Below are 14,978 nucleotides of genomic sequence, written 5' to 3'. Positions count from 1 at the left end.
TCACGGCAGAATTAAATGTGCACCTCAACTCTCCTGTTTCCACCAAAACTGTCCGTCAGGAGCTCCACAGGGTCAATATACACGGCCGGGCTGCTATAGCCAAACCTTTGGTCACTCGTGCCAATGCCAAACGTCGGTTTCAATGGTGCGAGAAGCGCAAATCTTGGGCTGTGGACAATATGAAACATGTATTGTTCTCTGATGAGTCCACCTTTACTGTTTTCCCCACATCCGGGAGAGTTACGGTGTGGAGAAGCCCCAAGGAAGCGTACCACCCAGACTGTTGCATGCCCAGAGTGAAGCATGGGGGTGGATCAGTGATGGTTTGGGCTGCCATATCATGGCATTCCCTTGGCCCCATACTTGTGCTAGATGGGCGCGTCACTGCCAAGGACTACCGAACCATTCTGGAGGACCATGTGCATCCATGTATATATATATATATATATATATATATATATATACAGTATATATATATTTAAACAGCACTTACTTTAAGGGCAAACGTACCACATGAAACCACATCTTGCTGGATGGCATGTTATACTGTTTCACATTTCCACATTGACACTTTCATTCCTTTGCTTCTCATAAATGTCCTTGTTGAGAGGATAAAATGTTAAATTAACATTCTAGTTATCCAATTATGACATTTTTTATTATAATAAACAATAATTGTTCTTGTTTTTCTCACCTTGTTACTTCCAAGCACCTCTTCACATCTTTTTGGGACTCTCCAAGTGAGTTAAGGAAACCTATTGTTATGAATATTCTTTTGTTGAAATTAATGAAAAAAAGTGATTTAATTTTATGTTAAACCAAAATAAAAATGGTTTGTGCATGCTTTACATTTAGCAAAGATGCATTGTCAGATTTATTTCCTTCAGTATCCTTGCAATAGCGATAATAAAGAAATAACATTATCTACATAATCACATTTGTTCCCTTAACTGCTGGTATGAGTTTTATATCAATAGGATGATATTTGGGGGAAATAGGTATGGCATGCAAATATCGGCAGGCTCAAATTCGATATTGCCAAAAAATGCATCCCCCTCCTAGCTTGAAAAAATAAAGAGTCAAGAGGGATTTTACCTTTTCTACATAATTACACTTATCCTCTTAGCTACTGGTATGAATTTCATATCAGTAGGATAATATTTGAGAAAAATAGAGGGGGCATGCATATTTTGGCAAGCTAATGATAGACCTTGCCAAAAAATGCATCTCCTGCTAAAATGGAGAAATAAAGAGTTATGAGTGGAATACGTTTTTCTACATAATCACATTTGTTCTATGAATTGCTGGTATAAGTTTCATATCAATAGGATTATATTTGAGAAAAATAGAGGGGGCATGCATATTTTGGCAGGCTAATAATAGGCTCTGCCGTAAAATGCATCCCCTGCTAAAATGGAGAAATAAAAAGTTAAGAGTGGAATAACTTTTTCTACATAATCACACTTGTTCTATGAATTGCTGGTATAAGTTTCATATCAATAGGATAATATTTGAGGAAAATAGAGAGGGCATGCATATTTTGGCAGGCTAATAATAGGCTTTGCCAAAAACGCATCCCCTGCTAAAATGGAGAAATAAAGAGTTAAGAGGGATTTTACCTTTTCTACGTAATGACACTTGTTCTCTGAGCTACTTCTGTAAGTTTCATATCAACAGGACAATAGACAGGGGATACAAATATTGGCTGGCTCAGAAATTAAAATGGATCCCCCCTACATTAATAGACTAGACAGTAAAGGATGATATAAAATGTTCTACATAACGGGCTTCTGTTTTGTAATGCTTTAAGCCATTGTGTTAAAAGAAAAATCGGGGAATTTCAAACCATCTGCGGAGAACATTTTCATCAGACGCTGACTGAAAAACGTTCGACTCATATGTGTCAATAAAGCTATAAAAACCGTATTTATTTCAATTAATCTGCGAAATAAAACCCACCGTTTTATGTCTTACATGATTAAGAAACGTGATAATGTTACGAATATCTTCAAAAATTTCCTCATCGGTCATATTTCAGTCCGTTTTCTCATCAATATGCGAGAGTTTAGAGCGATGCGCGCTCCCGCGACAGGGCATGCAATTTTTGGCAGGCATGCATTTCTCGGCATAAACACCTGTTCACTGTAGAGGAGAAAGACTCACCTGGTATAAATTGCATTTTTAGCTATTTGTTAGATTTTTAATATCTTATTTTCATATGTACTCATTTATCTTACTTTAATTTGCTTTTTCTAGCAGCTGTTAACTTCTGTAACTAGGGTTTCCCAAGTCTGAATAAAAAGAGGAGCAGCGAGAGGGGAAATTTAGAGTGAATTGCAATAGACGCTGTTTCAAAGTTATAATAATTTATTAAAATAAAAACAGTAAAATTAAATAATACCTCTATGTAGATGAGAAGAAGTTAGGAAAAACTAAGCTGAGTTGCCGAGGCTTGGCGGTAGGTGCTGACAGGTTCTGGATCGGAGGCTCCCGAGCAAAGAATCACCAAACACCGTGACGTCACACACTCGTTGGATTTCCCTCAATCGATTTATGTTGATCACGGGACAGCCACAGCAACAGGGGGCGCCACCATCTGGGCCAAACGCACCACCTTCAATCCTCAGAGCTAAAAAAAAAAGAAATCAATACAAACTATTATTAAAATACCGGTAGAAAAATCAAATAGATAAAACCAGTAAAAGTCTTTTACACTCGACCACCAGCACCGCACAATTCAGTGAACAAGCCGGTGCTGATCGGCTCTCAATAAGCCACAGGATGGGCGGAACCAGCGGTAACTCCGAACAAAGCAGCAGCGATCATTGTGGATATACGGAAACTATAGGAAAGGTTCTGATCTGGTGGAGTGAAGAAAACTGTGAAACATGTTGCGGGATGTAGGAGATACGAATCAGAAGACAATATTAACTTTGGATTTGTGGAAAACTGGAATACTAATATTGTATTTGTTTTATTTAGATAAAGTGGAAGAAAAGATTTTACGTCTTTCAAAGAGAACTGGCACTGTATGAGAAATCTTTAGATGTGATGATCGTAAGATCCACAAGGTGGCGGTAATGCAATGACATGAATGAACGACAGTCATAAAATCCCAAAGAAGAAGAAGAAGAAGACAAAGAAAATGGCGCATGGTCTGTTTGGTTGAATGTTCGACTGTTTCTCTAAACGAGTTTATCAACGAGCCGTTAACTGCTGCTGAAGAAACATTCACAGAGTTTAAAGAAATCATCGTCAAGTCGGAGGAAGAGATGGATGATCATCGCAGACTGCTGGATTTCTCCCGGAGGCCCCAGATAATCTTACAACCGAATAGGTAGGAACCACCAGCGTTTGGATGCAGGTTAAGGTCTAAATGTCTGCACCTTTCTGTATGAGGATCATTTAGTAAATGTTCTTTTCCCGTATAAATGTTTTGTTAACCGGTAAATGAACGCAGGAATCACAATTACGCTGTGAAAATGGCTTATTGATGTAGAAATAAAATGACCTTTTATGGCTTTTCCTCCTTTAACTAATCAAACTTACTTTTGAAAACAGGAGAAATGTGAACAATGCAGCGCAAGGTTAGTAAAGCAAACAGCATGAAACAATAATAGTGTGTTAGTAGCTGTAAAATGTAATAATTTGTAATAAATAAATTGTAGTGGCGATTGTTTGTCAAACCAAACACCTATAAAAGTTCAGTCAACAAGCCACTGCTGCCAGTGTTGGGTAAGTTTACTTTAAAAATGTAATCCGTTACAGTTACAAGTTACCTTGTTTAAAATGTAATTGTAGTGTAACTTTTTCAATTACTTTTAAAAAGTAATGTAACTAATTACTTTTGATTACTTTTTGATTACTTTGAGGTTTTAATGAGTATTGACCCATGTTCAACATTTAATTTTTGAGAACTGAGTGGGAACCTTAAAAGAGCACTAAGCTGAGAGGGAATTGCTGACAGGCAATCACAGGAGGTCCACAAGAAGAGATGCCAGCACCAGGCATGTAAGATTTTCTCAGACTCCTCTCATCGGGCCATACTCTTTCTGCTCCTCCCCCAGGCTCTACCATTTACGCAGTTTGCAGACTAACACAAGCAGGTTCAGAAACCACTTCTTTCCTACAGCGGTCACCTTATTGAACTCTTCCCAAAGACCAGTCTTTCCTTCCCCTCTATCCATACCTTACTGTACCATCCCAACATTTGTACAGTGTTCCTCTTCAATTCGCACTTGTATAGCCCTATCTACAGTGGCTCTGCACATACATGCATTTCCCTCGGGGTATTTTATTTATTCTGCTGCACATATCTATCAACCATCTTTCCTTACCCTAGCTGTGAATAACTGCATTTTATCTCTAAATACTGCATGCTGTACAATCTGCACACGTTGCACTTGATTAGATGCCAAACTGCATTTCATTACTTCATACATGTGCAATGACAATGAAGTGCTCTAGTTTAGTAATAAATAAGCAAAGTAAGACTTTTACATCACATTTTATTTTTCGTGATTTTTTCTTTGCACACCCTTGCTTGTAAAATTAAACACGGCACAATACAGTGCATCAAGAATTAAGATGGACGATGGGGTCCCGAGTATCAGATGGACTAAACGTGCCTTTCAGAAGAACGCCTGGATGCTTCCTCTGAAAAGAGAGAAAAAAAGATAGAAGAAAAATATACTATGATTAATAATTATATGTTCAAAGTAGCATTAATTGGGGCCTGCCCATAGCAATACATAAGGAGAGCAGTGACTGACTTGCAAAGCAAGTGATAAAATTCCACAAGCTAATGACTACTATTTAGCTAAGCTTAGCATTGATGCTAATGTTTAGCATCAGAACGCTGGGTCCAAACCGACGGGCACACTTTGGCAGGCCCCCGTTAAATTTCTTCAGGAATTTTCTAGTTTACTTTATGTTCATCATGAAAACCATAACACTGGCACATTGCATACAATGTCTCATGGGAAAGAATAGATTCCAACGTTTGTCATGCATCAACACCAAACAGTCAATATATTCGTAAAACAATACGCTTCGTCTATCAGTGAGTTGCACTTACCTCTAAATGTTCCTCAGGTTTGACATAGATTGCTTCGACGTGGACAAGTTCTTGATAGCCGGCAAACACTTCTTGCACTGCACGGTTAAATTTGAGCCATTTTCACATATGTAAATGAAATGCTCCTTATATTTCCAGTGCTGGAAGGTTGTCATTTTTGATGCGCTGCTTGAGCTGAAATGGAACCGTCCGCTCGCTTGCTGTTCCTCCAGGAGGCTCCGCCAGCACAGGATGGAACATCAGAGTGGCATTGCGGCTGGCAAATATGATAGAGACAAGGAGCCGTAGCGGGAAACGGCGATATAGGGCGCAAAGCAATAAAAATATCATCACATATTTCGCAAAGGTTTTTGTTCATATTTTTTAAAAAATGTAACTAAATTTGTAATTCTTAATATTTTCGGAAGTAACTGTATCTGAATTACATATTTTCTCATTGTAACTGTAACGAATTAGTTACTCTTTTTTTGTAATTAAATTACGTAACGTCGTTACATGTAATCCGTTACTACCCAACACTGACTGCTGCACTGAGGTGATGCTTCGTACGAAGGTAAAAGAAGTTCAAAAAACTTGAAGATTGCTTTTATAGTTTATTTCTCCCAGTTTGACAAGCAAATAACAGAGAGCAAACTTTACATTAGTGATGTGTTGAGTAATGAAGCGGGTAAGACAGAGAACTCACCTAAACCTGAGCAGTTAAAGTTTTTATTTTTTAGTAATAAATCGTTGTCCCTGGTGACATAGCGAGTAACAAGCCAATCACAACCCTCTTTTCTTTTTTTTTTCTAGTTTTCTTTTGGATCCAGCCATTGTTTCATACAACCAGATTAATCGGAATTTATGTATCAGAATCACAAACATTTTAAACTTGTTTATTCATTGTAAAGCTTCGTGTTGTTTTCACGTTGCCTATTTTACATATATTGTCCAGTTGATGTCACAGTAGAGCAAATGAAGCACCGCGGTGCATCGGCTCATGAGTCGAATGATTGGATGGAGTTCCTCAGGGCTTCATGAAGCTTCATCTCACCATCACTACTTTTCATTGTTTCCTCTCCTGCTCTGGTCAAAACCAACAGGCCCAACCCAGTGCATGCTGGTCCTATACCAGTCCCTATACTTACAGAAAATGGACCCACAGTTCTTAATGTCTAACTTAGAAAAGTTAATAACAAATAAACTCATGTTTATAAATAAACCATAAAAATATAAAGTGGACTACAATAAAATTTTAATATAATTCAAAGTAATAGAAATAAATATCTTGAAATAATAAATTTTACTGTTAAATATGAACAATGATCCCGACTACAATTAATTTTGTAATAAATAAAATATATTTTTACATCTGTTCACTTGAGAATTCTCCAAATGTCAGCTGGATATATCGACTGATCTGTATCTCTGTCTGCGCTCTTGAATTTTCAAGTGGGGTTTTTTTGTGTGTTTTTTTTTGTTCCTTGCTGTTTCAAACAATGAACAATTTCTCCTATTTACTTCAGTAAAGTTAACAATTACTCTTTTTCTCTGTTTTCTTTTCCAGATTTCCTGAAGTGTAACGTTTATAACCAGGAGAGGAGATCCACTCTGGACCAGGAGGAGTTAGAACCTGTGCAGGTGAAACAAGAACAGGAAGAGCCAGAAGATCATCAGATAAAAGTGGAAGAGAAAGACGTTTACTGCAGTCGGGCTGAAGAACAGATTGGATTAAACAGGAGACTGATACCTGCATGGTGGTTCCTGTTGATGAGCAAACAGACCACACTGAATCAGAACCAAACAGGAACCAAGTCATCTTCCAGGGAGCTGCTGAAGCTGAGAACCAAAATCAGGAAAGAAGAAAACCTTTCTCATGTGACATCTGTAAAAAGCGTTTGTCTTTCAAATCTGTGTTTGATGCTCATATGAGAACTCATACGGGTGAAAAGCCGTTTTCATGTGTGACCTGTGGAAAAAGTTTTAGTGTAAAACGGATTTTAACTCGGCACATGATGATTCACACAGGTGAAAAGCCGTTTTCATGTGTGAACTGTGGAAAATGTTTTAGTCAAAAACAGGATTTAACTCTGCACATGAGGATTCACACAGGTGAAAAGCCGTTTTCATGTGTGAACTGTGGAAAAAGTTTTAGTCAAAAACATCATTTTACTCATCACATGAGGATTCACACAGGTGAAAAGCCATATACATGTATGAACTGTGGAAAAAATCTTTAGTCGCAAAGATAGTTTGACTCTCCACATGAGGCGTCACACAGGTGAAAAGCCGTTTTCATGTGTGACCTGTGGAGAAAGTTTTCGTCACAAGGTGAGTTTAATTCACCACTTGAGGCGTCACACAGGTGAAAAGCAGGAGAGGAGATCCACTCTGGACCAGGAGGAGTTAGAACCTGTGCAGGTGAAACAAGAACAGGAAGAGCCAGAAGATCATCAGATAAAAGTGGAAGAGAAAGAAAGTTTACTGCAGTCGGGCTGAAGAACAGAGATTGGATTAAAACAGGAGACTGATACCTGCATGGTGGTTCCTGTTGATGAGCAAACAGACCACACTGAATCAGAACCAAACAGGAACCAAGTCATCTTCCAGGGAGCTGCTGAAGCTGAGAACCAAAATCAGGAAAGAAGAAAACCTTTCTCATCGTGACATCTGTAAAAAGCGTTTGTCTTTCAAATCTGTGTTTGATGCTCATATGAGAACTCATACGGGTGAAAAGCCGTTTTCATGTGTGACCTGTGGAAAAAGTTTTGGTGTAAAACGGATTTTAACTCGGCACATGATGATTCACACAGGTGAAAAGCCGTTTCATGTGTGAACTGTGGAAAATGTTTTAGTCAAAAACAGGATTTAACTCTGCACATGAGGATTCACACAGGTGAAAAGCCGTTTTCATGTGTGAACTGTGGAAAAAGTTTTAGTCAAAAAACATCATTTTACTCATCACATGAGGATTCACACAGGTGAAAAGCCATATACATGTATGAACTGTGGAAAAATCTTTAGTCGCAAAGATAGTTTGACTCTCCACATGAGGCGTCACACAGGTGAAAAGCCGTTTTCATGTGTGACCTGTGGAGAAAGTTTTCGTCACAAGGTGAGTTTAATTCACCACTTGAGGCGTCACACAGGTGAAAAGCAGGAGAGGAGATCCACTCTGGACCAGGAGGAGTTAGAACCTGTGCAGGTGAAACAAGAACAGGAAGAGCCAGAAGATCATCAGATAAAAGTGGAAGAGAAAGAAGTTTACTGCAGTCAGGCTGAAGAACAGATTGGATTAAAACAGGAGACTGATACCTGCATGGTGGTTCCTGTTGATGTGCAAACAGACCAAACTGAATCAGAACCAAACAGGAACCAAGTCATCTTCCAGGAAGCTGCTGAAGCTGAGAACCAAAATCAGGAAAGAAGAAAACCTTTCTCATGTGACATCTGTAAAAAGCGTTTGTCTTTCAAATCTGTGTTTGATGCTCATATGAGAACTCATATGGGTGAAAAGCCTTTTTCATGTGTGAACTGTGGAAAAAGTTTTAGTCACAAACAGGTTTTAACTCGGCACATGATGATTCACACAGGTGAAAAGCCGTTTTCATGTGTGAACTGTGGAAAAAGTTTTAGTCGAAAACATAATTGAACTCTGCACATGAGGATTCACACAGGTGAAAAGCCGTTTTCATGTGTGAACTGTGGAAAAAGTTTTAGTCGAAAACAACATTTTACTCATCACATGAGTATTCACACTGGTGAAAAGCCGTTTTCATGTGTGAACTGTGGAAAAAGTTTTAGTCTAAAACAGGATTTAACTCGGCACATGATGACTCACACAGGTGAAAAGCCGTTTTCATGTGTGAACTGTGGAAAAAGTTTTAGTCAAAAACAGGATATCACTCGGCACATGATGACTCACACAGGTGAAAAGCCGTTTTCATGTGTGAACTGTGGAAAAAGTTTTAGTGTAAAACGGAATTTAACTCGGCACATGATGATTTATAATGGTGAAAAGCCGTTTTCATGTGTGAACTGTGGAAAAATTTTAGTCAAAAACAGGATTTAACTCGGCACATGATGATTCACACAGGTGAAAAGCCGTTTTCATGTGTGAACTGTGGAAAAAGTTTTAGTCAAAAACAGGATATAACTCGGCACATGATGACTCACACAGGTGAAAAGCCGTTTTCATGTGTGAACTGTGGAAAAAGTTTTAGTCAAAAATAATTTTACTCATCACATGAGGATTCACACAGGTGAAAAGCCGTTTTCATGTGTGAACTGTGGAAAAGTTTTTGTCAAAAGTAATTTAACTCAGCACATGAGGATTCACACAGGTGAAAAGCAGTAGAAGTATTTTCCATACATGTTCTATGTTGAGGTTCACTATAGAACTGATTTGGTTTAAAACTAGAATGAAAGACTGGAGGGGTTTCATGTCTATAAAGCTGAAAATTGTTGTATTTGTTAAATGTATTCATTTGGATACTTGGAGATGTGCAACCATGACACATTTTCCTTCAGAGATGCTTTCTTGTTTTTTTTGGTATATTCTGTATCAATAAACATAATGATAAACTGTATGTTATTGTATTAACATACTGTTTATGTCAAACTGTATGTTGTGTGTGTACAACATGAAGAGCAGAGGGCTCAGCACACAGCCCTGAGGAGTGCCAGTACTGATGCTGATAGATGAAGAGGCTTGGGGGCCCACTGACTATTTCATGCATTAACAGAGTTTGACCGGACATGGACTCCCTTCCAGAACATTCTCACATGATTGGACTTGAGGGATTGATTTGTATTATTCTGTACCATAGAGAGTGTTGGGGTTTATTTTAAAAGTTTTTAAAATCAAACTAGAATGTACAGAATTGAGTGGTTTTTTTTTAAATCTGCAAAAAAGTATTTGTGATAGTTTTGTCTTTAAAGTAAAATGAGATTGAGTTTTCTTTCAAATTATATTAACCAGTTTTACTCTGATTAAAATCTTTTCAAATGAAATAAAATGGATTTGTACTTTAAGGAAAATGCAAGATTCACCACAAATTAATTTCTTTCCTGCTTTGATTGCCAGAGCCGGCACAAGGCAAGCAAACTAAGCAGCCACTAGGGCCCCAGGGCCACTAGGGGGCCCCCTCAGTGGAGCTGATTTTATTTATTTTTCTTAGTAATAATTTCTGTCATAATATCAAAACCACACAATGTCACTATTAGTGGTTTGTTTTTACAATATATATATTTGATAATGTATGTAGAAATTATTTTTTTATTGATAGAAAGAAACAATATGCTCTTGGCGGCCCCTGGTGGCCGCGGTAGGTACCGCACGCTTCGCTGGTAACATGAGCCTCATCCAAACGTGAAAAGCTCCGGTCAGAAGACAAGTCAGCAAAACAATGTCTCCAAAAAGGACTTATCCTTCAGGAGGGAGAAAAGAAAGGAATAGAAAAAAGCCAAGATAAAGGTTTGTTTTAATGTGTCTTGGTAATGTCATGTAAAGATTTGTAAAGCTGCTAATAGAAAATTAGCTTGAATGGTCCAGTTCAACAGCCCAACATTTATAGGGTCTTTGTGTTTGTGTGAACCTGAGTTTAAACTTTAAACGAGTTGATTCTCATGGTTGGCTCTGTATATTTCTCAGGTATTTTTGGCTTCAAAACTCCGTGTTTGATAAGGTTTGATAACAATAACTTAAACTTCTCAATGTTTGACATTGTCTAGCAAAATGTTTTTACGTCAGGCTACATAGCTGCTACATGGATGAGCTGCTCTATGCTGTAGTTGGTGATTTGTTGTTTGCTGCTGAGCATAATCATTTTGTGGCTAAAACAAACATTATTTTTACATCAACTTCTAAGTTATGTTAAATCATTTGAAGGATCAGAATCAGTCCAGTACTGGTACCGGTCCACATTGTAGGGGAGAAAGACTCACCTGGTATAAATTACAATTTTTAGCTATTTGTTAGATTTTAAATTTCTTATTTTCATATGTACTCATTTATCTTACTTTAATTTGCTTTTTCTAGCAGCTGTTAACTTCTGTAACTAGGGTTTCCCAAGTCTGAATAAAAAGAGGAGCAGCGAGAGGGGAAATTTAGAGTGAATTGCAATAGACACTGTTTCAAAGTTATAATAATTTATTAAAATAAAAACAGTAAAATTAAATAATACTCTATGTAGATGAGAAGAAGTTAGGAAAAACTAAGCTGAGTTGCCGAGGCTTGGCGGTAGGTGCTGACAGGTTCTGGATCGGAGGCTCCCGAGCAAAGAATCACCAAACACCGTGACGTCACACACTCTTGGATTTCCCTCAATCGATTTATGTTGATCACGGGACAGCCACAGCAACAGGGGGCGCCACCATCTGGGCCAAACGCACCACCTTCAATCCTCAGAGCTAAAAAAGAAAAAAATACAAACTATTATTAAAATACCGGTAGAAAAATCAAATAGATAAAACCGGTAAAAGTCTTTTACACTCGACCACCAGCACCGCACAATTCAGTGAACAAGCCGGTGCTGATCGGCTCTCAATAAGCCACAGGATGGGCGGAACCAGCGGTAACTCCGAACAAAGCAGCAGCGATCATTGTGGATATACGGAAACTATAGGAAAGGTTCTGATCTGGTGGAGTGAGAACTGTGAAACATGTTGCGGGATGGGAGATACGAATCAGAAACAATATAACTTGGATTGTGGAAAACTGGAATACTAATTTGTATTTGTTTTATTTAGATAAAGTGGAAGAAAAGATTTTACGTTTTCAAAGAGAACTGGCACTGTATGAGAAATCTTTAGATGTGATGATCGTAAGATCCACAAGGTGGCGGTAATGCAATGAGATGAATGAACGACAGTCATAAAATCCCAAAGAAGAAGAAAACAAAGAAAATGGCGCATGGTCTGTTTGGTTGAATGTTCGACTGTTTCTCTAAACGAGTTTATCAACGAGCCGTTAACTGCTGCTGAAGAAACATTCACAGAGTTTAAAGAAATCATCGTCAAGTCGGAGGAAGAGATGGATGATCATCGCAGACTGCTGGATTTCTCCCGGAGGCCCCAGATAATCTTACACCGAATAGGTAGGAACCACCAGCGTTTGGATGCAGGTTAAGGTCTAAATGTCTGCACCTTTCTGTATGAGGATCATTTTAGTAAATGTTCTTTTCCCGTATAAATGTTGTGTTAACCGGTAAATGAACGCAGGAATCACAATTACGCTGTGAAAATGGCTTATTGATGTAGAAATAAAATGACCTTTTATGGCTTTTCCTCCTTTAACTAATCAAACTTACTTTTGAAAACAGAAATGTGAACAATGCAGCGCAAGGTTAGTAAAGCAAGCAGCATGAAACAATAATAGTGTGTTAGTAGCTGTGAAATGTAATAATTTGTAATAAATAAATTGTAGTGGCGATTGTTTGTCAAACCAAACATCCTATAAAAGTTCAGTCAACAAGCCACTGCTGCCAGTGTTGGGTAAGTTACTTTAAAAATGTAATCCGTTACAGTTACAAGTTACCTTGTTTAAAATGTAATTGTAGTGTAACTTTTTCGATTACTTTTAAAAAGTAATGTAACTAATTACTTTTGATTACTTTTGATTACTTTGAGGTTTTAATGAGTATTGACCCATGTTCAACATTTAATTTTTGAGAACTGAGTGGGAACCTTAAAAGAGCACTAAGCTGAGAGGGAATTGCTGACAGGCAATCACAGGAGGTCCACAAGAAGAGATGCCAGCACCAGGCATGTAAGATTTTCTCAGACTCCTCTCATCGGGCCATACTCTTTTCTGCTCCTCCCCCAGGCTCTACCATTTACGCAGTTTGCAGACTAACACAAGCAGGTTCAGAAACCACTTCTTTCCTACAGCGGTCACCTTATTGAACTCTTCCCAAAGACCAGTCTTTCCTTCCCCTCTATCCATACCTTACTGTACCATCCCAACATTTGTACAGTGTTCCTCTTCAATTCGCACTTGTATAGCCCTATCTACAGTGGCTCTGCACATACATGCATTTCCCTAGGGGTAATTTATTTATTCTGCTGCACATATCTATCAACCATCTTTCCTTACCCTAGCTGTGAATAACTGCATTTTATCTCTAAATACTGCATGCTGTACAATCTGCACACGTTGCACTTGATTAGATGCCAAACTGCAGTTCATTACTTCATACATGTGCAATGACAATGAAGTGCTCTAGTTTAGTAATAAATAAGCAAAGTAAGACTTTTACATCACATTTTATTTTTCGTGATTTTTTCTTTGCACACCCTTGCTTGTAAAATTAAACACGGCACAATACAGTGCATCAAGAATTAAGGTGGACGATGGGTCCCGAGTATCAGATGGACTAAACGTGCCTTTCAGAAGAACGCCTGGATGCTTCCTCTGAAAAGAGAGAAAAAGAGATAGAAGAAAAATATACTATGATTAATAATTATATGTTCAAAGTAGCATTAATTGGGGCCTGCCCATAGCAATACATAAGGAGAGTAGTGACTGACTTGCGAAGCAAGTGATAAAATTCCACAAGCTAATGACTACTATTTAGCTAAGCTTAGCATTGGTGCTAATTTTTAGCATCAGAACGCTGGGTCCAAACCGACGGGCACACTTTGGCAGGCCCCCGTTACATTTCTTCAGGAATTTTCTAGTTTACTTTATGTTCATCATGAAAACCATAACACTATCACATTGCATACAATGTCTCATGGGAAAGAATAGATTCCAACGTTTGTCATGCATCAACACCAAACAGTCAAATATTCGTAAAACAATACGCTTCGTCCATCAGTGAGTTGCACTTACCTCTAAATGTTTCCTCAGGTTTGACATAGATTGCTTCGACGTGGACAAGTTCTTGATAGCCGGCAAACACTTCTTGCACTGCACGGTTAAATTTGAGCCATTTTCACATATGTAAATGAAATGCTCCTTATATTTCCAGTGCTGGAAGGCTGTCATTTTTGATGCGCTGCTTGAGCTGAAATGGAACCGTCCGCTCGCTTGCTGTTCCTCCAGGAGGCTCCGCCAGCACAGGATGGAACATCAGAGTGGCATTGCGGCTGGCAAATATGATAGAGACAAGGAACCGTAGCGGGAAACGGCGATATAGGGCGCAAAGCAATAAAAATATCATTACATATTTCGCAAAGGTTTTTGTTCATATTTTTTTAAAAATGTAACTAAATTTGTAATTCTTAATATTTTCGGAAGTAACTGTAACTGAATTACATATTTTCTCATTGTAACTGTAACGAATTACAGTTACTCTTTTTTTGTAATTAAATTACGTAACGTCGTTACATGTAATCCGTTACTACCCAACACTGACTGCTGCACTGAGGTGATGCTTCGTACGAAGGTAAAAGAAGTTCAAAAAACTTGAAGATTGCTTTTATAGTTTATTTCTCCCAGTTTGACAAGCAAATAACAGAGAGCAAACTGTACATTAGTTATGTGTCGAGTAATGAAGCGGGTAAGACAGAGAACTCACCTAAACCTGAGCAGTTAAAGTTTTTATTTTTTAGTAATAAATCGTTGTCCCTGGTGACATAGCGAGTAACAAGCCAATCACAACCCTCTTTTCTTTTTGTTTCTAGTTTTCTTTTGGATCCAGCCATTGTTTCATACAACCAGATTAATCAGAATTTATGTATCAGAATCACAAACATCTTTTACTTGTTTATTTATTGTAAAGCTTCATGTTGTTTTCATGTTGCCTATTTTACATATATTGTCCAGTTGATGTCACAGTAGAGCAAATGAAGCACCGCGGTGCATCGGCTCATGAGTCGAATGATTGGATGGAGTTCCTCAGGGCTTCATGAAGCTGCATCTCACCATCACTACTTTTCATTGTTTCCTCTCCTGCTCTGGTCAAAACCAACAGGCCCA

At 38.2% G+C, this 14,978-nt stretch overlaps 1 protein-coding gene and 1 long non-coding RNA gene across 4 annotated transcripts in view; both read left to right on the top strand.

The window, feature by feature from the left end:
• The window catches only part of LOC116730869 (gastrula zinc finger protein XlCGF57.1-like), a 39,110-nt gene extending 31,444 nt beyond the window's left edge, over positions 1 to 7,666 (top strand). For both annotated transcript variants that reach the window (XM_032580407.1, XM_032580404.1), the window contains one exon: positions 7,338 to 7,666. In XM_032580407.1, the coding sequence (XP_032436298.1) occupies positions 7,338 to 7,555 (218 nt within the window). In that variant the 3' untranslated portion in view covers positions 7,556 to 7,666. The remainder of the gene's footprint in view (positions 1 to 7,337) is intronic.
• A 162-nt stretch (positions 7,667 to 7,828) lies between these two features.
• LOC116731001 (uncharacterized) lies at positions 7,829 to 9,462 on the top strand. Of its 2 annotated transcripts, none has more exons than XR_004341453.1 (3): positions 7,829 to 7,869; positions 8,038 to 8,205; positions 9,400 to 9,462. It is a non-coding gene; the product is annotated as an uncharacterized LOC116731001 (long non-coding RNA). The 2 variants fall into 2 exon arrangements; XR_004341454.1 differs by lacking the exon at positions 7,829 to 7,869 and adding an exon at positions 7,917 to 7,952.
• The last annotated feature ends 5,516 nt before the right edge of the window (positions 9,463 to 14,978 follow it).

Source organism: Xiphophorus hellerii, chromosome 13, assembly GCF_003331165.1.
Source record: "Xiphophorus hellerii strain 12219 chromosome 13, Xiphophorus_hellerii-4.1, whole genome shotgun sequence".
Lineage (NCBI taxonomy): Eukaryota > Metazoa > Chordata > Actinopteri > Cyprinodontiformes > Poeciliidae > Xiphophorus > Xiphophorus hellerii.
This window is presented reverse-complemented; position numbering and strand designations above follow the sequence as displayed.